At 41.0% G+C, this 22,517-nt stretch overlaps 1 protein-coding gene across 6 annotated transcripts in view; it reads left to right on the top strand.

Annotated features, from left to right (window-relative positions):
- ZMYM4 (zinc finger MYM-type containing 4) overlaps nt 1–22,517 on the top strand; it is a 39,491-nt gene that overhangs the window by 13,828 nt on the left and 3,146 nt on the right. For 2 of the 6 annotated variants that reach the window (XM_042015490.1, XM_042015494.1), the window contains exons 5-29: nt 329–499; nt 3,187–3,265; nt 3,974–4,226; nt 6,031–6,205; nt 6,315–6,527; nt 6,949–7,029; nt 8,504–8,654; nt 9,318–9,433; nt 9,552–9,824; nt 10,319–10,469; nt 10,731–10,903; nt 11,005–11,155; nt 12,220–12,360; nt 12,657–12,694; nt 13,901–14,045; nt 14,215–14,336; nt 14,689–14,860; nt 15,434–15,487; nt 15,603–15,782; nt 16,308–16,402; nt 16,514–16,685; nt 18,387–18,538; nt 19,824–19,935; nt 21,024–21,272; nt 22,156–22,285. In XM_042015490.1, the coding sequence (XP_041871424.1) occupies nt 329–499; nt 3,187–3,265; nt 3,974–4,226; nt 6,031–6,205; nt 6,315–6,527; nt 6,949–7,029; nt 8,504–8,654; nt 9,318–9,433; nt 9,552–9,824; nt 10,319–10,469; nt 10,731–10,903; nt 11,005–11,155; nt 12,220–12,360; nt 12,657–12,694; nt 13,901–14,045; nt 14,215–14,336; nt 14,689–14,860; nt 15,434–15,487; nt 15,603–15,782; nt 16,308–16,402; nt 16,514–16,685; nt 18,387–18,538; nt 19,824–19,935; nt 21,024–21,272; nt 22,156–22,285 (3,749 nt within the window). The remainder of the gene's footprint in view (nt 1–328; nt 500–3,186; nt 3,266–3,973; nt 4,227–6,030; nt 6,206–6,314; nt 6,528–6,948; nt 7,030–8,503; nt 8,655–9,317; nt 9,434–9,551; nt 9,825–10,318; nt 10,470–10,730; nt 10,904–11,004; nt 11,156–12,219; nt 12,361–12,656; nt 12,695–13,900; nt 14,046–14,214; nt 14,337–14,688; nt 14,861–15,433; nt 15,488–15,602; nt 15,783–16,307; nt 16,403–16,513; nt 16,686–18,386; nt 18,539–19,823; nt 19,936–21,023; nt 21,273–22,155; nt 22,286–22,517) is intronic. The other 4 variants (XM_042015493.1, XM_042015496.1, XM_042015491.1 and 1 more) reach the window with 3 other exon arrangements.

The following is a 22,517-nucleotide window of genomic DNA, read 5'->3' on the forward strand; positions in this document are numbered from 1 at the left end:
GAGCCGAACCTACAGCTGGATGCATCCACCTGACCTGCTGCCTTTTTTCCACATGAGCCAGGGAGCAGCTGTATCCACAGGAGACACTCCCAAACAACCAACTTACAGATCTGGGTGGCTTCTGCTTTGGCCAGAGGAGTGGAAAGCATTGGGGGTGGGATGAGAGAGGGGGCTGCAGGGAGGCTGAGGCAGCAGCTGCTGCCCAGCATTTCTCCCACCTTGTCAGGACCCAAATCTCTTGGTCTGCAACACAAACTCCCCTTGGCAGCAGCCCAACTCCTCATGGCAGATGCAGGAGGGTGAATTCTTTTTCATATTATTGTTTCAGGAGTCTAGCTACCTATTTTCTAGTAAGGAATCTATTGGACAAGAGCTGGGGAATTCCTTTGCACCAAATATTAGAATTAAGAAGGAGCCTTTGGATGACGAATATGCTAAAGCTATGGCCCCACAGCAGGGACTATTAGACAAAATTAAAGATGAACCTGGTAATTCTGAGGTAAGTTTCCCATTGCATTTCTCATTTTGGTCTGACAGCTGACCGCTTAAGCTGAACATAAATTCAGCAATTTATTTGGTTTGTTGACCGAAATTTAACTTGAAGAACGTAGTTTAGTAGAAGGATTTTTCCCTCTTACACTGCGATGAAACCCACCCCCCCCAACTTTTTGATGTCTTGTTACCTTGTCTCTGAAAATGTTTTGCTTTTCAGTCAGAAACAAAGCCAAAAACTTCTGTTATTAAATCTGTGGCAACATAGACACTTCATCTAACTAGGAAATAAACCGTAAATCACATTTTCTTAAATACCTTATGAGTAGTCACAATTAGAGATATGAATTAAAGCAGTGCTATTGCTGCGACTCTCTTCTTAAAAGCTGCCTTTGCAAGCACAGTAGTTTGTTCTTGTTTTAAATTAATACTTAAAGGTCTTAGGAAAATATTTAAATACTTACACATCAGTGAAGTCAAAGTTTAAGTCACTTTCTCACTCAAGACTGACATTTTTTGTGATGAAACAGGTAAAGCTCAGTAATCGCAACCTGGAGAAGGTCTGACCTACGGATTGAGCGGTGCTGGGGCCAGGATTGCTGAGCTCCAACCAGTCTCTGTGCCACTGGTTTGCTGTGTGACAATTCCTGTGTCCTCACTGCTCATATCTGGGTTACATGTCAGACTTTATATGTTAAAGGTGTGCAAAACTTCCCAAAGTGATCCATCCCCTTGCACCGACACGAGAGCGTTGGTGTTCCTGTGCAGGTGTTAGTTTTTAGCATCAGTCTTTGTCCTTCTGCTAAATCTCCTCTGCTGTCCAGGCCTGTCTTCCCAGCACTTTTTCTTCTTTTCCCATAATACTCTCAATAAGATAAATAAGTAAAGTATTTGCAACTTCAGATTTTACTGTCCTTCTGATTTGTTCAGTCTCTGTGGGGTTGTTTGGGTTTATTTTTCCTTGAACCTATAGAATGTCAAACCACGTGTAGATTAGTTAAATCTGTCTCTTCTTTTGTCCTCCCAAGATGGCATCTGCTGTGTGGATTTGTGTGGAATGCAAGGCGAGATGTCTGTGGTTATCAAAGATCAGATTAATAAGTAAAAATGAAGACTTGAAGAATTTAAATGTCAAATATCGTATGGTTCAAAATATTCCTTCCTGGAGTAAAATCCTGTGATTATCAACTCTGCCTGATACTGGAAAAGTAGGAGAACTGAGTTCATTTTGTTTTGCTTTAGATTGGAATTAATATGGGGGGGGATTTTATGGATTTTTTTTTTAATATTTCCTGAAAGATAAGAGCATTTCTTGCTGTAACCAATAGTTGGAGCTGAAGGTTTTTGGCTTTCAGCACTGTTACGCTGCTGTGAAACTGCTTGATCATGCACAGTTGATGTCAGGATTTGCCTCCATTTCTTTTCCTACTCTTGACTAAGGATACAATTGCAGTTAAAGTGCTTAAGAAACTGTATGTCTGCAAATGATTAGTTTTTAAATAATAAAAAAATGGTGCTTGAGAATCTTATCACAGCATGCCCATACCCAGCTTAGAGCTTCTCTTACCTGAGATTTGATTGTTTCAGTCTGATGGTTCACGTGATCAAGGAATACCATTGCCTGTTCTCCTGGGAAACCTGTTGAGAAATAGTTTGGTTGTCCAGTATAGAAACTTCCAATCTTCCCACAGCAGTAAGAGGAGTGCTCAGTTTGAGCATGTGCTCAGTGGAGGCTGTTGTGGGATTTTGGGAGCTGGCAGAAGCTGGGGGAGCATCTCACTGCCACTGGGAAGGGAGAGCTTCCTTTTGCTTAGTGATTCTGAATTGGCTTCCCTGGCAGCCAGGCAGCAACTGTGAATTTAGCTCAGTCATAACATGACGTCATGCCTCACTACTCCCAAACGACTGTAAGTAGGCTAAATCTTATCATCTCTCTAGTTCCAAGAGATTATGCTTTTCAGCCTATTAAGATTTACATGTGGAGTGTTCCAAGCTGCTTTCTGGCTCAGATTTCTAGGGAGAGCAGGGGCAGGAAGCGTGGTGTCAGTGTGAATAGCTGCTGGGGACTAAGCCAGTCATTTATAGCATGTCAGCTATTCCACCAGCAGCTGTCCAGGGATTTTCTCATCCTGTACCAAATGTGAGGTGATTCCCCTCTTGCTGGAGCTGGGACTGTGATAGTCTGGCCCTGGTGGTGCCAGCCTTGGTGTCTGCTGCAAAACTTCACCTTAGGCTGCTCCAAGGTCCTAACTCTTGGGTAATACAGAATGCTCCCCAGCAGGGTCCCAGCTCTATTTCGTTGCTACCCTCCATCAATGTGAAGATAAAGCTTCTTTCCCAGAACAGTGGCAAGGGCTGCAAAAGCGCTTCCAGATGGAGAGTTTGAGTGGAAAGCAGAGATTTCCTTAAGCTTTGGCTGACTTCTGACGTGTCTTGGAGTGCTGCTGGAGAGGGGAATGCAGCAGGCAGCCCCACTTGTCCATTTGTGCCCCCTTGGGTGTGGTTTGCTGTGGAGCTCTGAGCAGGAGCTGTGTGTGGTGCTCCCACAGCAACACTTGTCACCCGGCCTTCGGAGCAGGCCTAGGACACCCACTCTTCCCTGAGGTTCAATGCAGCATTGTGAAAGAATGGAAGTCATGTAACCTGTTATTACATGTGTGTATTTGTTCTCCTTTTCTTTTCCCTTTGTTTTAGGAGTACGGCCAACAGCCAAAATCTCAGGAAGGGGAGCTGAAAATCAGTGCTGTATTTTCAGTCAGTGGCAATCCTCTTGGTAAGGAATAGGCAAGACTAACTTCATTTAGATCTGTAAAATGTGTCACCTTTGCAAATAGTCTTGCAGGTCATTCTGCATTTCATTCACTGTGTCTCATCCCAGTAGGAATGAAGAACTAGTTTGGTTTAGAGAGAATGAAATTGAGATGATAAAATAATTGTTTTCGAGGCATAGGAAAATTGAATGTGAAATGCATAGGAGAACTGAATGTGTTAAATAGTCTTAAGCTGAAGGAGGGCAAGTTTAGATTAGGTCTCAGAAAAAAATTGTTCCCTGTGAGGGTGGCGAGGCCCTGGCATAAGGTGCCCAGAGAAGCTGTGGCAGCCCCATCCCTGCAAGTGTCCAAGGCCAGGTTGGATGGGGCTTAGAGCAACCTGGGACAGTGGAAGGTGTCCCTGCTCATGGCAGGGGACAGAGTGAGATGAGCTTTAAGGTCCCTTCCAACCCAAACCATTCTGTGATTCCATGAAAGGGATATTAAAAGTGCATTCTCCATCTTCAGAGTAGTTATAAAAATCTGCTATGCAGAAAACCAGCACAGGGCATGTATTAGTGGAGAGTTCATCTGCTATTTGATTCTCCTCTAGACCCTGACAACCCAAATAAGGACATGAGCCTTGTGCTTGCCCCTGCACACCAGTGAGGTCTGTGTAATAGATACGTAACACTTACTCTGTGTTTTCTCTGTGTGGGTTTTTTTTTTAGTTCCACAGCTGTCATCAGGTTTCCAGCCTGCTGTGGCATCCTCTGGCATGAGTAAAATGCTTCCCTCAGTTCCAAGCACAGCTATTCGGGTTTCCTGTTCTGGCTGTAAAAAAATCCTGCAGAAGGGGCAAACTGCCTACCAGAGGAAAGGCTCAACCCAGCTCTTCTGCTCCACACTGTGCCTCACTGGATACACCATTCCAGCTTCTCGCCCACCAGCTTCTACCAAGAAAACCTGCTCAAGCTGCTCAAAGTAGGACAGTGCTTTAATTTGTTCTACTAATAATTGATATTCAAGCAGATAATGAAAGGCTTCAGTTCTGTTCTTGTGCCCCTTGCTGTGTCGGTAGCACTGCTCCTGTTAGGCTTCCCTTCAAAAATTGGTGGCTGATGCTGTTCCTTATTAATTGGTCTGTTTGCTTGCAGTTCCATTTCCTTAATTGGGTTTTACATACACATAGATTTAAAAGCCTCTGTGGTGCAGAGTGCATCTTCTCTTTTGTTTGGTTTAAATGAACCAAATACGAAAAACTGTATTTCAAAAGGTCCCACATTTTCTTGCCATTTCAAAATGTCATTGCAATCTCAGAACTACTAACAAGAGTACATTTTCGAAAAGTATTTTATGCATTATTTCTTCTAGAGGAAAATAGATTTATGAATCCCTAAAATGAAGCAGAACATGGGTGAGTTAATGTATTCAAGGCAGAATATTTCCTTAGATTCTAAAAAAATTAACTTTTCATTCAGGCTCTATTATGTGATGTTAGCTTTCTGTAGGTCTTAGATTTTCTAACTACATCACTGCTGCTTTCATAACATGTAGAGAGATTATATTTATTGAGAATTGATTTTTTTAGGTAATGAGAGTTTCAGCCCCCAAATCAGTTACTTTCTACCTAGGCCTGGAGTGGAAAGGTGAGATTGGGCTTTTTTGAGCCTACTTGGACAAAATAATTTAGAAAATACATACATTTTCCACAGTCCTGCTGGCTACACAGTCACAAATCTTCAGCTCTGAAAGCATTTTAATTATTATAATTTTTTTCTTCATTTGTATTATGTCCAAATTAGCAAAAGGAGACCTTTGTGGCTGGCTCTGTAATATGTCATTGCTGTACATTAACTCGAGGCATATAATTTCCAGGCTGATCGTGCTACAGTCTGTTTATAGAGAATTATTCATATGTATTATTTTTAGTTATGAGAGTTACTTTGCCAAAGGAATGCTGCTTTGTTCATCATTTCTTCAACAACAAATTTATTACTTTAAGTTTTACAATGGCAACTGAACTTAAGCTTGAGGTTTCAATTAATTATTCTTTTCACTTGCTGCCTTAGTGTGAAAAGGCCTTGTAACAAAGTTTAGAAGCCTTGGCTGTAATTTGTATTTATTCTGTTGAAAAATGGGTTACCTCTGACAGGACAAGTGAGAAGGAGGCATCCTTCCAAGCAAGGAAGTTATATAAGTATTTTCTCCTAGTTTTCTGACTTCAGGGCTTCAAAACTTTTCTGTGAAGGACTGTTTTGAAAGGGAGAAGAAATAAGGAGAAAGTTCAGTGTGTTAAATCCATCAACAAATAACATTCAAGATGGGAGATAAAGTTAAAATACTCATCAGACCATGGTGGACTGAACTAATGGTGATTAGAAATTGTGGTCTTTCATTTTTCCCCTACCCCATATTTGTTAAAAGGAATTATTCCACATATCTTGCTTTCTAAATTTTTTGTTAATAAAGACTGTGCAAAACAGTTGCTTTCTCCGAGTTCCTTTAGAAAAGATTTAATGATAGAGCTTGTTCTCTTTATAGGCCACTTCTAGGTCCAGGTACAAAATGTTTCACAAAATACCTACTTAAGAATCATACTTCTTACCTGTTTTCCTAATAGGAAAGGAAAAATGAAGTCAGATACTTAGCAAAAAATAAAGGTTTAAATTAAATGGATCCACCGTCTCCTGGAGAATGTTTAGTCTCCAGAATAAGCAAGAACAGCAAGTTGACATGAAACCAACATTAATCCTTTACCTCTGTGTTTGCTCTTCTTTTTCCATAGAGAAATTCTAAATCCAAAGGATGTAATCACTGCCCAGTTTGACAACACTGACTCCAGTAAGGATTTCTGCAGCCAGTCTTGTCTGTCCACATTTGAACTGAAAAGGAAACCTATTGTCACTATCCACACCAACAGCATTTCCAGCAAGTGCAGCATGTGCCAGAAGAATGCAGTGGTAATTGCTGATTTCCTCATTTGAATTTCTTTAGCTCAGCACAGCTTGCTGTCTCAGAGATGAGCACACGTATTCTTTCGCTCCTTGCTGTATATTCCTTTTCTTCCAGATCAGGCACGAGGTGAATTACCAGAACGTGGTGCACAAGCTCTGCAGCGACGCCTGTTTCTCCCAGTTCCGCTCGGCCAACAACCTGACCATGAACTGCTGTGAATATTGTGGAGGATACTGCTACAGTGGCTCTGGCCAGTGTCATGTCCTGCAGATCGAGGGACAGTCCAAAAAGTTCTGCAGTTCCGTGTGTGTGACAGCTTACAAGCAGGTACCTGTGATGGGACAAGAGGAAATGGATTCCCACTGCCAGAGGCAGGGTTAGGTGGGATATGGGGAAGAAATTCTTCCCTGTGACGGTGGGGAGGCCCTGGCACAGGCTGCCCAGAGAAGCTGTGGCAGCCCCATCCCTGAAAGTGTCCAAGGCCAGACTGGACGGGGCTTGGAGCACCCTGGGATAGTGGGAGGAGATGTCCCTGCCCACAACAGGGGATGGCATTGGATGAGCTTTAAGGTCCCTTCCAACCCAAAACATTCTGGGATTCCATGATTCTGTATTTGGACAAAATACTAAAAATAGTATCCATCTAATTTTTTATTAGATTTTGGATGTTTTAAGAAACACCCAATTTCCTAGTTGACTATTTCAGTTATTGTATTCATCTAAGGTAACTGCTTTTGTCATTTCACAGAATAACAGAATCATTAAGGTTGGAAAAGCCCTCCAAGATCATCAAGTCCAACCTTCAACCAAATACCCCAAAGAGTCACAGGTCAATGTGGGTTTTGAACACTTCCAAGGATGATAATTTGCTGCTTGATCTTTGTCCAAATGTGTTGCTCTGTTTTTCCCTCACCACTGGGCCAGCTACCAGAGAATTCCAATGTGGGAGAAGGCGTGGTGGGACCCCCCAGCAACAGCCCTCTGTGACTGTTTTCAGCCTTGAGATGCTCCCTGTATTAAAGAGCAATCTTTATTAAATTGTAGCCTTTGAATTAAGTGGAGAGGAAAAGTAATAATTAGTTGATAATTATGATTTTAACTTTTAAACTTTTCGTATTTATTTTTGATTATAGTGGATCCTCTTGAAGACCTGAGCATTTAAAAGAACCTTAATTTACTATAATAGCTCAATTATTTTTGAATTACTTATTTTAATGAAATTACTTTAGGAAAAATTGCCCTCTGATAAAAGAGTGTAGCTTCATTTTGTGACTTGACTCTGCTGTCCCATTATCCAGGCCACTTAGGCCAAGAAAGGCCTAATGAATTTTAAAAAAAAAATTATGGTAAATGTATTTCATCCAGAAAATTGCCTTCAGAATTAGTTGTCCTCTGAAACAAATCTAGAAATAAAATTAAATAAGCTGGAAAGGTTTTCATGCTGCTTTTATATCACGCATCAAAACCCCATATGTGATAGTTCTCTTGAAAATGCAGTATGTTCAAAGCTTATAAGGTTAAATCAAATCTATTTTTAATTGATTTTTAAACAGCATTAAGCTCAATTGTCAGGTACATTCTGATAGTTTCTGGAGGTTTGTGGGTGTTTTTAAATCCCTAAAAGCTTGTACTTTTTTCTGTCCTGTGAAGAGCTGGAATAGCTGGTGATAGACCAAAGTGCATTTTTAAGGCTGTCATACTAAAAGAATCTGATGCACTAATTCTCAAAGTTTTTTCCAAAACTTAAAGACCTTCAAAACCTTAAACACAGAAAATGTGTCTATGAAAGTCAGGCTTTTTCCTGTGCCTCTCTTCAAAAGCCATTTGCGGACCATACACTGGAAACTGTGATTATGACTAGCAGATGGATCTCTTTCCCATTTTGCTACCAGACATCATCACGGGACCTGCTTCTCCCTGTTCCTTGTTTCCTCATCTGTTCAGTGGGAAAATTGCTTACGTACACAGCTGATGCATTAAAAATCATAAGCAAAATGTCAATTCTCAGCAAGATGTTTGAAGTTGTCTGATACAAGGTGCTGATCCATGCTAGTCCAACCTGTAGTGATGTTTGCAGTGGAGGCCTTTGCCCAGACAGCCTGGTACTGGTTCAAGTGGCCTGGGAAGGTACTCAAATGAGAGCTCAAATCAGTGTATCTGCACCATAAATAACAGAGCTGTAAAACAACTGCTGTTTCAAGCATACCAGCACGTTTTATAAATGTTTCCTATATTAGCAACAATTTCCAGGTTAATAAAAATGCCAAGTTTCAAATGAACACCCAGCTTCTGTGTTCCCACAGAAGTCAGCTAAAATTACACCCTGCACACTGTGTAAATCTCTGAGATCTTCAGCTGAGATGGTGGAGTGCACAAATAACTTGGGGAAGACGGAACTGTTTTGTTCTGTTAACTGTTTGTCAGCATACAGAGTAAAAATGGTCACTTCTTCAGGTAAGCTTATCCTTTTACTTCTGTAGAAACTTAATTGTGTGTGGCTCATTTCCAAACTTTATTTGTCTTGAAAGTTAAGGCCAATATTCTTTTTTTGGGAGGGTGGGAAGTGGCTTTTTTTTTTAAGGGAAATGCTGAGATGGGAATGTAAGGACATTCTACCATAGATAAATATAGCAGTGACAGTACAGCCATTTCAGTTTTGGTTTTAGGGAGCTTAAACATGATAACCAATCTTAAATCTATTTTTTTTGCTCTTGCAAGTGCAGCGGGTGGGTTTCCCAGCTAGACAAACCTCTTGTGTGGACATGTGCCATGCCACTGCTGGGACTCTTCTGCCCCTTGTTCCTGGGGGCGATCAGCTTTGTTACTTCTGCCCAGTGTTGCATGGAGCAAGGCAAACATTTTCAGCTATTTTTCATGTGGAAATAGAAAAATGCTTACTGACATCCTAGGGATACTGGGAGATTAATTAAATTTCTGGCAAGCAACAGGCACAGCAGCTGCAGTGTCTGTTTCTGAATCTGTGGAAACGTCGTCTCGGACTTCTGTCTGTGCCTTGGCTCGTCATTCAGACTCTGTTTTTGTATGCACAGTGCAAAATTAGCTGCAATACAACTTGATGTTGCATAAATCACTTTTTCTTCTCTGTTTCACCCTCAGGTGTTCAAGTTCAGTGCAACAGCTGTAAAACGTCAGCAAACCCTCAGTATCACTTGGCTATGTCAGATGGGAGCATACGCAATTTTTGCAGCTACAATTGTGTAGTAGCTTTTCAGGTGTGACATCTAGGATTTCTTCTTAGCTGAATTAACAGAATGCTAAATTGATGGTGGAAATACCCAGGTGCAAGGTGTAACCCTGTAAAATAAAGTCTGTCTTTTTGCTTTCCCACAGAATCTGTTCAACAAGCCTGCAGGACCAAACTCCTCGGTGGTGCCCCAGTCACAAGGCCAGGTCGTTGTGAGCATCCCCTCGGGGACGGTGGTCTCGGCCAGTGGCACCACCTCGACCGTGTCCCCCAGCTCCACGAGCACCTCGGCTGCAGCAGGGCTCCAGAGGTTGGCTGCCCAGTGCCAGCAGGTCACTTTTACCCGCTCTGTTGTGAAAATCAAGTGTCAGCACTGTAACAGATCGTTTGCCACCAAACCAGAGCTGCTTGACTACAAGGTAATAAAGATTCGGCCTTTTCAAGCTCTTTTTTTCACAACAGAAACCCAAGAAATTGTAGTTTGTATGCACTGGTCTGTCAGTACTGCTTTGTTGCTTGCCAAGACTTGCTATGGAGGGTTTTGAAACTGATTTGGTGTCATTTAACCAATATGAAATTAATAGTGATACTAGCTCCATGATCTTAAAACCAGAAAAAAAAACTCCAAAAAAACCCCAAACCAAATGATTGCCTGGCTTAATAAACACATCCCTGTCTCTTGGACCCAGGGATGTTCCTTTTAATCCAAGGACAAAGCACATTGGTGAGGGCTTTCTGCAGGAAATTTTGCTTTATTATAAAGCTAAATGGGGAGACTCATTTGCTGGTGCTGTCTGTTGCTGATTTCTAAGGGTATAAATACTCTTCTACATTTCTATTAACAATTTAAATGTATTATATGGGATGTGACTCATTCAAACATTGAAACCAAAACATTCTGGCTGCGTTGCAGGGTAAAATGTTCCAGTTCTGTGGGAAGACCTGCTGTGATGAGTATAAGAAGAAGGGCAATATGACGGCTTTGTGTGAATACTGCAGGTTTGAGAAAATTATCAAGGAGACAGTGAGATTCTCAGGCGTAGATAGAACATTCTGTAGCGAAGGTAAGAAAGGGCAAGACCCTGTCTCAGAAAAATCAAGTCACAAGTGTTTTGCCTTAAAATTATTGGTTATACTAAAAGAAATCTAGTATTTTTAAGTTAGGAGTCTGTTTGTTAGGTTTAGGAACACAGAACCCTGTTCACACTTTACATTTTAATGGTATGTTTCAACGAATTATTACAGACATCACTAAATACAGGAATTAGAAGTGCTGAGTGGTTGTCATTTTGGTATTAAAGGATGTTTTTGCTGTTTTCTTGTAGTTTGTAAACTGCTCTATAAACACGACTTGTCTAAGCGCTGGGGAACCCACTGTAAAATGTGCAGTTACTGTTTACAGACTTCCCCCAAACTGGTCCAGAATCACTTTGGGGGGAAAACAGAAGAATTTTGCTCAGAGGAGTGCATGTCTAAATTCACTGTTTTGTTTTACCAGGTAAGCAGTATTCTCACATCCTCTTGTAGACAATTTTGTACACATACCCCTTGTTGGTGTTTCCAAGTGTGTTCAATTTCTCCCTCACTCTGTTTTCCTAGATGGCAAAGTGTGATGGTTGTAAGAGACAAGGTAAACTCAACGAATCCATAAAATGGCAAGGGGAGATGAAGCATTTTTGCAATCTGCTTTGTATTCTGTTGTTCTGTAAACAGCAAGGTGCTTCTGACCCTCCACTCCCAAACAACACAGGTAAACCAGGCTGGGGATGGTATTGCCTTTTGATGTGTGGGGTTGGATGGATGTTTATCTGCAAACTCACTTCAGTGAACTCTTCAAGATCTGCCTTCTCCTGGGGAGCTTGTCTGTTGCTATTGAGTAGGCTCAGGTTTAGATCACTCTTACCTGAGACGGTTTCAAACTTCTGTAGGTATGAAATGCAATTGCTTCATGTACCAAACAAATTTTAAAGAGGATGAAGCAAAAGCACTTGCTTTCAGTCACTTTCATGAAACAAAGGCCTGTTTCATTGGGGTAAAATGTACGGATATCTAGTGAAGACTTGTTAAATATCCAGCTTGTCTTCATAACACCTAGAAGATATGGTAGAATGTTAATATTCTTTTAACAAAAACAATCAAGTGGTGAAATTCATAGACTTAATTGTTTTAAATTCAGACTCCTATATATGCACTTAAACCAGCCACTTCTGTGCAGTGTGTAGGCATGTGAAGAGTTCCCATTTCTGTGTCATTAAGTGTTGATTCTTGGGAAGTATCAGTCCCAAGGTTAACAAGTGCTGTAGCTGTTTGCTTGAGCAGGTGGAATGGGAATGAGGGTGGGAATGAAGCCCACAGGAACAGGAACTGTGAATTTCTGTAGGGAATGAGACACAGAGGGATGAAAGGCCCACAAAGACAGGAAGAGAAAGGGAAACAAAAGGCAGTAATATCGCTGATCCTAAAGAGGGGCGTAATCTCCCACTGACTGATGGTGGCTGCAAGAGTAAGGTACCCAAAACCACTAAAATATTAACTGAAAGTTTTTAGTGTACACCAGGCCATATTCAGCTTTTCAATTTGGTGCACATCTGTTGCTTACATTGGTGGGAGCTTTTTTCCCTTCTTGCTTGATTTGCTTGTGGAACCAGCTCCTGTTTAAACTGAAACGCTGCAGCTTGACACCTACATCCCCTTCTCACACAGCAGCCTCTTTCATCTGGAGACAGATCTGAAGGGTGGGTGTTGTTTCAGAAATGCTTTTTTTCTCAATTATCTTACTGCTTATTCTCATTTTCTTCTGTCCACTGTGTCCAGCAAACCTTTCCATGGCACCAGCCTCCTCCTCAGGCCCTCCTTCTTTAAGAAAGGACTCAACCCCTGTCATAGCAAACGTGGTGTCCCTTGCAAGCACCCCAGCTGCCCAGCCTACTGTTAACTCCAACAATGTTTTACAGGGTAAGGCAGCTGAATACGATGCCTGTACTTTTACATCTCTATTCCTGAACATTTATATTTGCTCAGGGATTTTATTTTTTACTGGAACAACGGCCACTTCTTCATTATGCTTCACGTCAGTGCAGATGGTTGCGTTTGTCCTTCCTTTACCTAGGTATAAATAATGACTTAAATTTATGTACATACATCAGGGAATGAGTTTTAATTGGAATTCTTTTTCTTGACCTTGGCAGAATATGGATTATGGTCCTTGATGATAAGTAGACATGTTATTGTATGGGTTTTTTTCTTCACAGGTGCAGTCCCTACTGTGACAGCAAAAACAATAGGAGATGTAAGTTTTACGAGAGATTTTTCTCAATTTTGCCCAAATTGTATTAATAACAAGTAAAGTATCCAAGAATTTGGCACCATCATTTTGTAACTGATTTTCGATTGGGATTTAAAATTCATCCAGCTTGCAGATGCTTTTTTAAAAGTGGATAGAACTTACATGGTACAGAAGTCTGATTGTGTCCACTGACAGATTGGATATTTTGAGGCAAAACTTGTCAGATTGTAGCTCTTGAGGTGCCTGTGGTTCTCAAGTAATTCATGTCTGGCTTCTGCACTTAAGGCTGCCTTTTGTGCTCAGAAGTGGGGTAGGATGGCAAAAGGACCAGCACGGGAGGGAGGGGACCAGCCTGGGCTGCTGGGACTGATGCAACCAAGCTCCTGCAGCTTCATTTTCCTTCCCCACTCCCTGGTAGTGTGGTAACAGAGATGTGGGGACCCACTGTCACCACTTACCTGGGGATAATTCTGAGAGCTCCTATTCTTGAGCTCTTTGAGGTATGTGGCATAATATCTTGCAACTCTCTTAAAAGACAGAGATGTTTTTATGTAGCTTTAGGTTCTGGAAGACTGACAGCTTTGCTTTTAGCTGGAGTGTCATTTATGGATTAGAGTATGAGTTTTCCCTCTTGAAATAGATCCTGTTATTTGAATGCATGACTGAAAATTACAGTTAGGAGGACATGGAATTAGTACAAGCATAAATAGTCAGTCTGTGTGGAATCAGGAAATGATGCTGCTGCTGCCAGAATTGGTGTTCATTTTTTACATTCGTTTTCAGTGGTTTCACATTAGTTTGCTCAGTTTTATCAGGGTCTGTATCAGCCAGGCTTTTAGTCATCAGAAGTACCTTAACATAATTCCTCTTTATATTTCTGACATTCCAAGGTCAAAAGTTTATAGCGCTTATTTGACTACAGAAACCAAATATTCTTGCAGATTTGTTCACTGCACTGTTAACAAAATTAGCTTTATTAGCAAAATTAGCTTTAAATAACATTATTGTTGGATCAGAGTAAATTGAGCACGAGACCAGAAAGTACCGAATACATTAGCAAGCTTGTTTTGCAGTAGTTTATAAATGGTGATTTTTATCAGCAAATAGAGTTTTAAATTCTTCAGGCTCACACAGTAGAGAACAAACGCTGGTCTTATGTTATCCTTCAAACCAATACTGACTCGGCCCTCATTTGTGTTTTCCAAACAGGCAAGTACCCAGACAGATGCCCTAAAGCTGCCATCATCAAAACCACCCAGGCTTCTGAAAAACAAAGCTTTATTGTGCAAGCCAATCACCCAGACTAAGGCCACCTCGTGCAAACCTCACACACAAAACAAAGAATGCCAGACAGGTGGGTGTCTGATCTCCTACCCCTGTTGGAATTGTCTGTACTGCAGTGAAGAGAGTAATATGTGATTTGTGTAACAGGGAGTATTTTTGAATGTATTGACTTTAACTAGTTTTCAGGTTGTTGTGTGGTATTTTCTAATTTTTGGTTTGTTCTGTTTTTGGAATAACAGAAAGAGAAGAACCTGCTCAACCCCAGATCATTGTGGTACCTGTTCCTGTACCAGTGTTTGTGCCAGTGCCCCTCCACCTCTACACCCAGTACACACCAGTTCCCCTGGGGATGCCAGTACCTGTAAGTTATGCTGCAGTTCACTACAGAAGTCAGTGGTTTACAGGCTTGTTTTGTGTCCAGCATACCAAGCACTGTGTCACTGGGTGTTTTGTCTGTCATGCAAGTAGTATTTGGAGTCCTCTAAGCCATTTCCCTCCTTATTATCATATCATATTCACATGTGGTTAAACATCATCACACAGAATTACCAAACTGTAGAAAGAGTACAGAGCTGTCCAGTCTGGAGTTATTTTTAACTTCATTTTTGTAGTCCTAAAATGTATCTAAGGTTAAATGGGAGGGACCTCACTTGTGTATTTGCTGTTTCACTTCACCCCTAAGTATGTTCTGATATTTTCCACGTGTTCCATAGGTACCTGTTCCCATGCTCATCCCAACTACCCCAGATAATGCTGATAAGATCATTGAAAATATTCAGGAAAACAAGGAAAAGATCTCCATTAATCCATTTGAAGCTGATCTCCTTCAAATGGCAGAAATGATTGCAGAAGACGCGGAGAGAGAAAAAACACACTCTCATGGTGGTAGGTGGTGGCTTTGAAAAGGATATGAAATGCAGTGAGGTGAAGGTCCTTTCACCACGAAAATTTCCTTCCCTGATCCTAGATGCTGATTTGACTTGTGTTGACAGAAACAGGTTACCAGAGGCAGTAACCTCCAGATCTGTGTTAGGAGGAGGAGTCAAAATCAAGAAGACAGAGCAGCTGCTTTAAAAGAATATTTTCCTGTCAGGCTTTTTATGGAGGATTCTTGAGGGGGGAGACAGGTCAGAGTGTGTTGGATAGTGACCAACCCATGTAATGAAAGTGAAACAAGCTGGAAAGAGATGAACAAAATGTCCTGCAGATGACTCAAATAATAAACAGGGAGGGATGGAAGCCTTTGAAAAAGCAAACCTACATTAGCTCTGCATTTCTCTTTCCTCAGCAACAGCATGACCAGGGTAGAAAGCTGTTAGGAGAACTCTAGTGGAGAAGACCCAGCATGTGTGTTAATGTTATGACCTAATACATACGTTTTTTCTGTTCAAAGTATTTTGTATTAGTTGTGCAAGCTGTCCATCATGTGTAGATACAGATTTCCTTCTTTTTCTAAAGGATCTCAAACATCCGAGCACGAGCTCTTCCTGGACCCCAAGATATTTGAGAAAGGTCAGTCAGGTTTTTTATTTTGCAAATGGATTTTGATCCTGCTGTATCTTTTCTTGCAAGCTCCTGGTTCTGCCTTTCCTGTAGCACATGGTGCCTGTGATCCCTCTCGTTGCAGACCAGGGCAGCACGTACAGTGGAGATCTGGAATCAGAAGCAGTGTCCACTCCACACAGCTGGGAGGAGGAGTTGAATCACTACACCTTACGATCCAATGCCCTGCCAGAACCTGATCCAGAACTCAAGCAGTTCTCCAAAGGTGATGTGGAACAGGACCTGGAGGCAGATTTCCCATCAGGTCGGTGTAATGTGAAGAAAAACTCTTTGTTTTATAAAAGCACACACAGCTTTCTGCATGAGCATTGTCTCAGCAGCCTGCTTGTGTGTTTTTGTGTAGTGACACTGGATGTTTAAAGCTGCAATAGTTGATCTGCTAAAAATTACTATTTTAAAAATATTACTGCTGTCTTTAAAGACAGCGCTCTGCAGAGCCCCTGACAGGAGTAGCAGGAAGCCTTGCTTGACTCCTCTGAGTTCATCACTTCTGTGTCCCTGGGTATAATCCATGTGAGTGGGGGCTAAGATCATATTTATCTGAATAAATACACCCACTGTTTTGGGGCTATTTTGTCCTATTGAGAATTTACTATCTTTATACAGCAAGTGCACAGATTGCTTAATTAGTCAAATGTCAGCATTATTTGAATATACAGGTGTGATTGTCAACTGTGAGGTGTTCCATAGTATCTCAGTGACAGTGACACTTCTACCTGGGCTGCTAAATCATGTGATTAAACTTTTCATGGTGTTGATTTGACTTCAGACTCATTTGACCCTCTCAGTAAAGGACCGGGTTTACATTCACGTTCGCGGGCAAGACGGAGACACAGGGATGGCTTCCCACAGCCAAAAAGACGGGTAAGGAACACAAATTCCTTAAATTTTGAAACAACAACAATCTAATCTAACCATCCATGGATGAGGAGCTGATAAAATGCTGCTTTGTTTGATGTGTTTGGTTTCCTGTAGGGACGGAAGAAGTCTGTAGTTGCTGTGGAGCCCCGGAATCTGATGCAGGGCTCCTACCCCGGCTGCTCTGTTTCTGGGATGACCCTAAAGTACATGTATGGGGTAAACGCCTGGAAAAACTGGGTCCAATGGAAAAATGCACAGGAGGAACAAGGGGACCTGAAGTTTTCAGGTAAATTTGTCTCTCAGTGGAGAGACAAAGTGTCTCTTAGTGGGAGAGCACTTGGCTTGATTCATTGTTCAAGTAAAAATTAAGATTGGATATCACTGAGTTTTGCAATACCCGTGAGCGGAGAACAGATTTTATAGAATTCTGTCTTGCATCTTTCCATGCATTTAAAAATCATAGCTATTACATTCTTAATGGATCCGTTTCCTTTTAAAATAAGTCTCTAAAACATTAGAAATCTCCACTTTGCCTTACTTTGCATGCAGTAATTCTTTCTTTGTAGCACAGATGCTTTATGCAGCTGCAGAGCGTTTCTGAGCTATTATAGAACCATGAAATTACAGATTTATCAGGCCATAATTCTAAGCTGACAACACCAACTTGGCCCCATCCATTTTATCTGTAGCTGGCACATTCCCGAAGTATTTGTTGGTCAGCAGAACTGTTTGCTGTAAAAAAATGGTGTGATCCAACATCAAAATCTTAACACCCTATTTCTAGGCTTCACAGCTGGAAAGAAACATATCAAAAGTCTGCCCATTCTGTGCTGCAACCTGCCTGAAACTAACTTTATTGCTCCTCATGTCTCACTGGGGTGATAGATAATAATGACAATTAAATACTATTTTGTTTATTTTTCCATGGATTTTTTTTTTTTTTTACAAAAGCCCAGCAGTCCTGGGATTTGGCAGTGTCTAACTCCCCTTTTCCCTGTCTCAGATCTTACATCACTGCACTGAGTTTTGTGGGCAAATTTGCAGGGTCAAGCAGAGAATTCAAGTTAAGAATAGAATTGAGCTCTTTGGGGATGGTTGGGAAGAGAGAAAACTGTAATAAATACCTTTGCAATTTAAAGAACTAAGCATGGCAGGACTTACGTAAGAAATACCCCTGAAGGGAAAAATTCTAGTTAGGATGAGATCCGCTTTTTCATCCCTTATTTGGAATTTTTGTTGTCATTCCATGAGAACAGTTGGGGTTTATTTCCCAGAAGTGGATTATTCACATGAACTGCTATGTTTTCTTCTTGAGGCTAAGGAAGTAAATATTACAATCATTTCCAGGAAACTGTGCCCACTCCCAGAAAGATTCCCTGCTTATTTCCCAAGCAGGCACTTCTGAGGTGTGGAGCAGCCAAGCCTGATAATTTCATTGCAGATCATTTGATCAATCAATTCCTGGCTGCTCTGCTTCCCTTTCCAAACCCCCTGCATGTCCCATTGAACTCTTCCTTCCTTCTTCCTTTAAGAAGTGGGATATGCTGCACTCAACTCATGTCCAGAACTAGTGGGAAATATTTGAGGTCTTTCTCTCACTCTGGTGAGTCTCTCACTCCTCTGAGTCCAGCTGGAGGGGTGAAACCCATTTATCAACCCCAGGCTGACTCAAGCTCATGTAACCACTGCCATCCCACATTTTGGGTTCAGCAGACTCCCAAACATTTACATGTCTGGGCTCTGAGTTCCTGCAAGCCTCAGTACTCGTTGTAACATTTCTACTGATTGCACACGCAGCTGGTCTGGCTTTTATTGGCCAAATCATTCAATTCTCAGCCAACAGCTAGGAAGGAGTTCACCATTTAGTCATGCAGGGTAGTTCATGTAGGAGACAGGAATTTAGGAGTTCTGCCTACATGAAATAATCAGGAATGTGGGAAGATTTAATGTGATTAATTAGTTTTGCTAATCATTTCCTCGACTCCAGTTCATCCTGTGAAGCTCAAGGAGGACATTCTCTCGTGCACATTTGCTGAGCTGAGTTTTGGCTTGTGCCAGTTTATTCAAGAGGTGCGGAGACCAAACGGAGAAAAATATGACCCTGACAGCATCTTATACTTGTGCCTTGGAATTCAGCAGGTAACTCTGGAGTTAGGACACTGCTGAGAACATGCAGAACTTGCTCTGGTTATTTATGGGACATCCACAGTCCCACATAGGACCTTGGGGTTTATAGAGGAGGCAAGAATGTCTCTTTTTTGTGTTTTATTGTTTCCCTTAGTCCCATATAGAACTAATTTTTCTGGATTTTTTTATGGTCACAGTGACCAAGTTCTTCTTGGTCTTACAGGAATGTGATGTGGGGGATGAGTGTTTCTATCTAGACACAAGTACTTGGATTTGGAACTTTTTGATAATTTTTTGTGTGTAGGAAAGATTTGCTCCTCAGAAATACTTGTTTTAGGATGGAATGGTTTAGATCTAAAATAATTGCATGGTGCTATATAAGTTTACATGGAAGGGATTGCCCAGGAAAGATTCCCAGTGACAAGACAGACACCTGTTGTGTTGGCAATATTTACAGAAAAAATACATTGGGAATAACCGCATTGTAATTAGTGAATACTAAGAGTAGTGTAGTTAGTCCTTACTGCCTGCCTTGCAACAGTAGCAGTACAAACATAGAATAACACTTATTTGTGTTTAAAATTCAATGTTCAGTATATTTCTGTTCTGTTTCCTTTAGAGCAGCCTGCTTGTTCCTATTCTGAAACAGGCATTTTGAGATCAAGAGTCAAAAGCTACTTATAACATAAAACCTATTTAATTAGACATGGAATCATCTTAATTTTTTTTTTCCTTGCTATGCTTGGACAAAATGTAAAAAGAGTTAAAATTCAAAGTGCCATTGATAAGTTCTAGGAGTATCAGTGATTTTTGTGTTCCAGTTTTGACTTATTTATTGATACAAACTCCTGACTTTTAGAAAACTTTTCTAAACTGCTCCTTGGCAAGTTTAAGGAACTTTTCTTCCTTGGTGCTGCAAGCTGAGCAATTTCAGCAGCCTGTGTCTCTTGTCAGGAGGTATTAGCATGTAAAGTTCTTTTCAACAGAAAAATACTCAATAATTATGGTTTTTATAGGCAGACCTTTTCAAGAATATTTAGAGGAAGACGATTTTGCAGAAAACAGCTCTAGAGCTTGAAATATTAACCACAGTTCTTGTCTAGATCTCTCCTTTCGTAGTGAAGAGGTCCCAATCCCTGCAGAAATTTGATTTGCTGTTTTACTGGAGATTTCACCAAAGTGTTTGGCCCCATAAGGCACTGGGACACAAGAAAGGAAAAGAATCTGATGTCCTGTATCTTCTCTGCAATGTTATATAATCACAAACTGTTTGTCTTCCCGGTTTTTTCTCTTGTAGTACCTGTTTGAGAATGGTAGAATAGATAACATTTTCACCGAGCCCTATTCCAGGTTTATGATTGAACTCACGAAACTTCTGAAAATCTGGGAACCTACAATTCTTCCAAATGGTAGGACAATTCTTTTGTTTTATGTAGCTGCATGACAAAGCTATATCAAAAATTAATGTTTTCTCAGGGCCAGGAAGAGAATGTGATCTGAGGCTGTCATGTTAGTCTCCTCTCTACACCATGGATTTTATGTCTGTATCTACCAGTTATGGTTACACTTAAATATATCTTTGCCTCTGATCAATCCTTTGAAAGAAAGGATTCCTATTCTGGCACTCAACACATTAAGTTTTCTTCTTCCCTCAAGTTTTAGCTCTTTTTTTTTTTTAAATACAAGTAGCCAGAATTGAATGTAGTATTTGAGATGAGGTACTGCAAATACTGCAAATACTGTATACAGTTGCACTGATATTTCCATCTTAGTGCTGGAAATACTCCTGGTGAATTTGAGGATCATATTAGTAAATCATTGGAATCTTGTCTCAACTCCCAAATTAAGATTTCCCAAATTCTGCAGATACTTTTAACTGGTTTTCAAGCCTGATTATGTGGTTTGTAGAGCTGGACACCAGCCCTGTGAGTACACAACATCTTTTCCAGAGTATCAGTGAAATTTAAGTAATACTGACAATTCCACAACTGGCTTTTCATTTAGAAAAATGAGCTTTCTATTTAATACAGAAACAATCCAATTACATATAGTTTGCTGCACATAGTGATATTTTTTGCAACAAATTTCTTCTAAGCCCCTGTATCTCCCTTTCCTAACTGACTTATGATAATCACAATGGGCTATTTATACATAAAATGGGACATTTTAAACTCATACTTCATGTTGTAGGAATTACACATTTTTGCAGTTGGCTGAGTGTGGTTTAATACAGTGAAATTAGAACTTAGTGAGAATCTGCTGGTGTCTGCAGTTCCTTTATATCCTTTTCTTCAGGTATTGGAAGATCATGCTGTTCCACAGCTTGGTTCTCCATGCTCTTATGTTTGTGCATGCAGTATTCTGGTTTTATTGGATTACAGTTGCTGATGATAGGTGTGAATTTGACCTGATGTGTGGTTCATTAATAGAGGTTAGCTGAAAGAGGATTTATATGCATAAATAACTATTTTCTTTGTCCTTTGCCCATTCTTTGTAGGTTATATGTTCTCAAGAATTGAAGAGGAACACTTGTGGGAATGTAAGCAGCTGGGTGCATATTCCCCCATCGTTTTGTTGAACACCCTTCTATTCTTCAACACCAAATACTTCCAACTAAAGAATGTCAGTGAGCACCTGAAACTGTCCTTTGCCCATGTTATGAGGCGCACTCGAACTCTGAAGTATAATACTAAGATGACATATTTACGTTTTTTCCCACCCTTTCAAAAACAAGAGGTAGAATCAGGTGAGTGCTCTCTGATCTTTGGTGTTTGGGCAGTCACATTTGTGTTTGAATTATGGAATCAGGATTTTGTGATTCTGTGTTGTCTGCTTCTCTTTTAAAAAGGACTGGGGAGAACAAATATGTTCTGCTGTAAGCAGAGCTAAGCATATGCTGTTATCCTGAATGTATTTGCAGTATTTTTCTCTGCTTTAAAGAGAAATTTGGAATGAGCCAAGGCACCCAGGAAAAACTTACAAAGGAAGTGTCACAGATTTGGCTGCAGATTTGCTTAATAGTCTTTCGTAACATCCTCAGCTTGCATCTATTAACTACTGCAAGAGTTAAAGGCCTTTTCTGAAGTCCTTTTCTCAGCACTTCACAATCTTAGGGTTTGGAGGTCCAGACCTTTATTGTGGCTTTTTAATTCCCGTATTTGTCCTGGGTCTGTGTGGGGAGCAGACCAGGCAGCCCCAGTGGAGAACAGCAATATGGGGCTTGCACTCGGAGGCAAAGACACACAGATGTTTGTTCTCAGTTAATTTTGGCATTTGGGAAAAGGAAGTCTTCGATCCTATTGGCTTCTTCAGTTTATAGTTCCAGTGCATTACATGAATTCTTCTTTAATAAGTAAAATTATATCCTCCATGTCTTCCTGCTAGTTCTTGTGAGTTTTCTAGATGAGGAATGGGCTGTGGACCTGGCCTGTAGGATGTGCAGTCCTTTGCCCACCCAGCAGATCACACCAGGTGACCGTGGTTGGATGGTGACACGTGACAGAACCAGTTCAAGGAGTGGGTTTGGGTGATGCAGAGTCACCACTGAGTGCTGGGCTGAGACACCAGGCCTTGTTTCTGAAGGTGCTGCTTTTCACTGAACTTCTGTGATGCCATTTTTGTGTATCCAGATAAATTATCAGTAGGCAAAAGGAAACGCAGTGAAGATGAGGAGGTTCCAACAGCAGTGGAAATGGCTGAAAACACAGATAATCCCCTCCGGTGTCCAGTCCGACTTTATGAATTTTACTTATCAAAATGGTAAGTGACAGAACTTGAGCTTTGGTCTGTGTGTAGACTAGAACAGGCATTTGGGCAAGGAGCCCACTCAGACCCTCTGTGCCCGTGCTGTGGTTCCTCTCCCCAGTTCCCAATCCCTCAGTGTGAGCAGAACAGGAATTCCAACAGCAGCACTGCTGTGAGAGCCCCAAACAGGTTTTTTTGTTACTGGTGTTGAGTCAAGAGCAGAGTTACAGAGAGAGATGTATTATTT

The sequence above is a fragment of the Corvus kubaryi genome, unplaced genomic scaffold, assembly GCF_017639235.1.
Source record: "Corvus kubaryi isolate FWS band 111438036 unplaced genomic scaffold, C.kubaryi_AGA036_p1.0 split3-37304, whole genome shotgun sequence".
Lineage (NCBI taxonomy): Eukaryota > Metazoa > Chordata > Aves > Passeriformes > Corvidae > Corvus > Corvus kubaryi.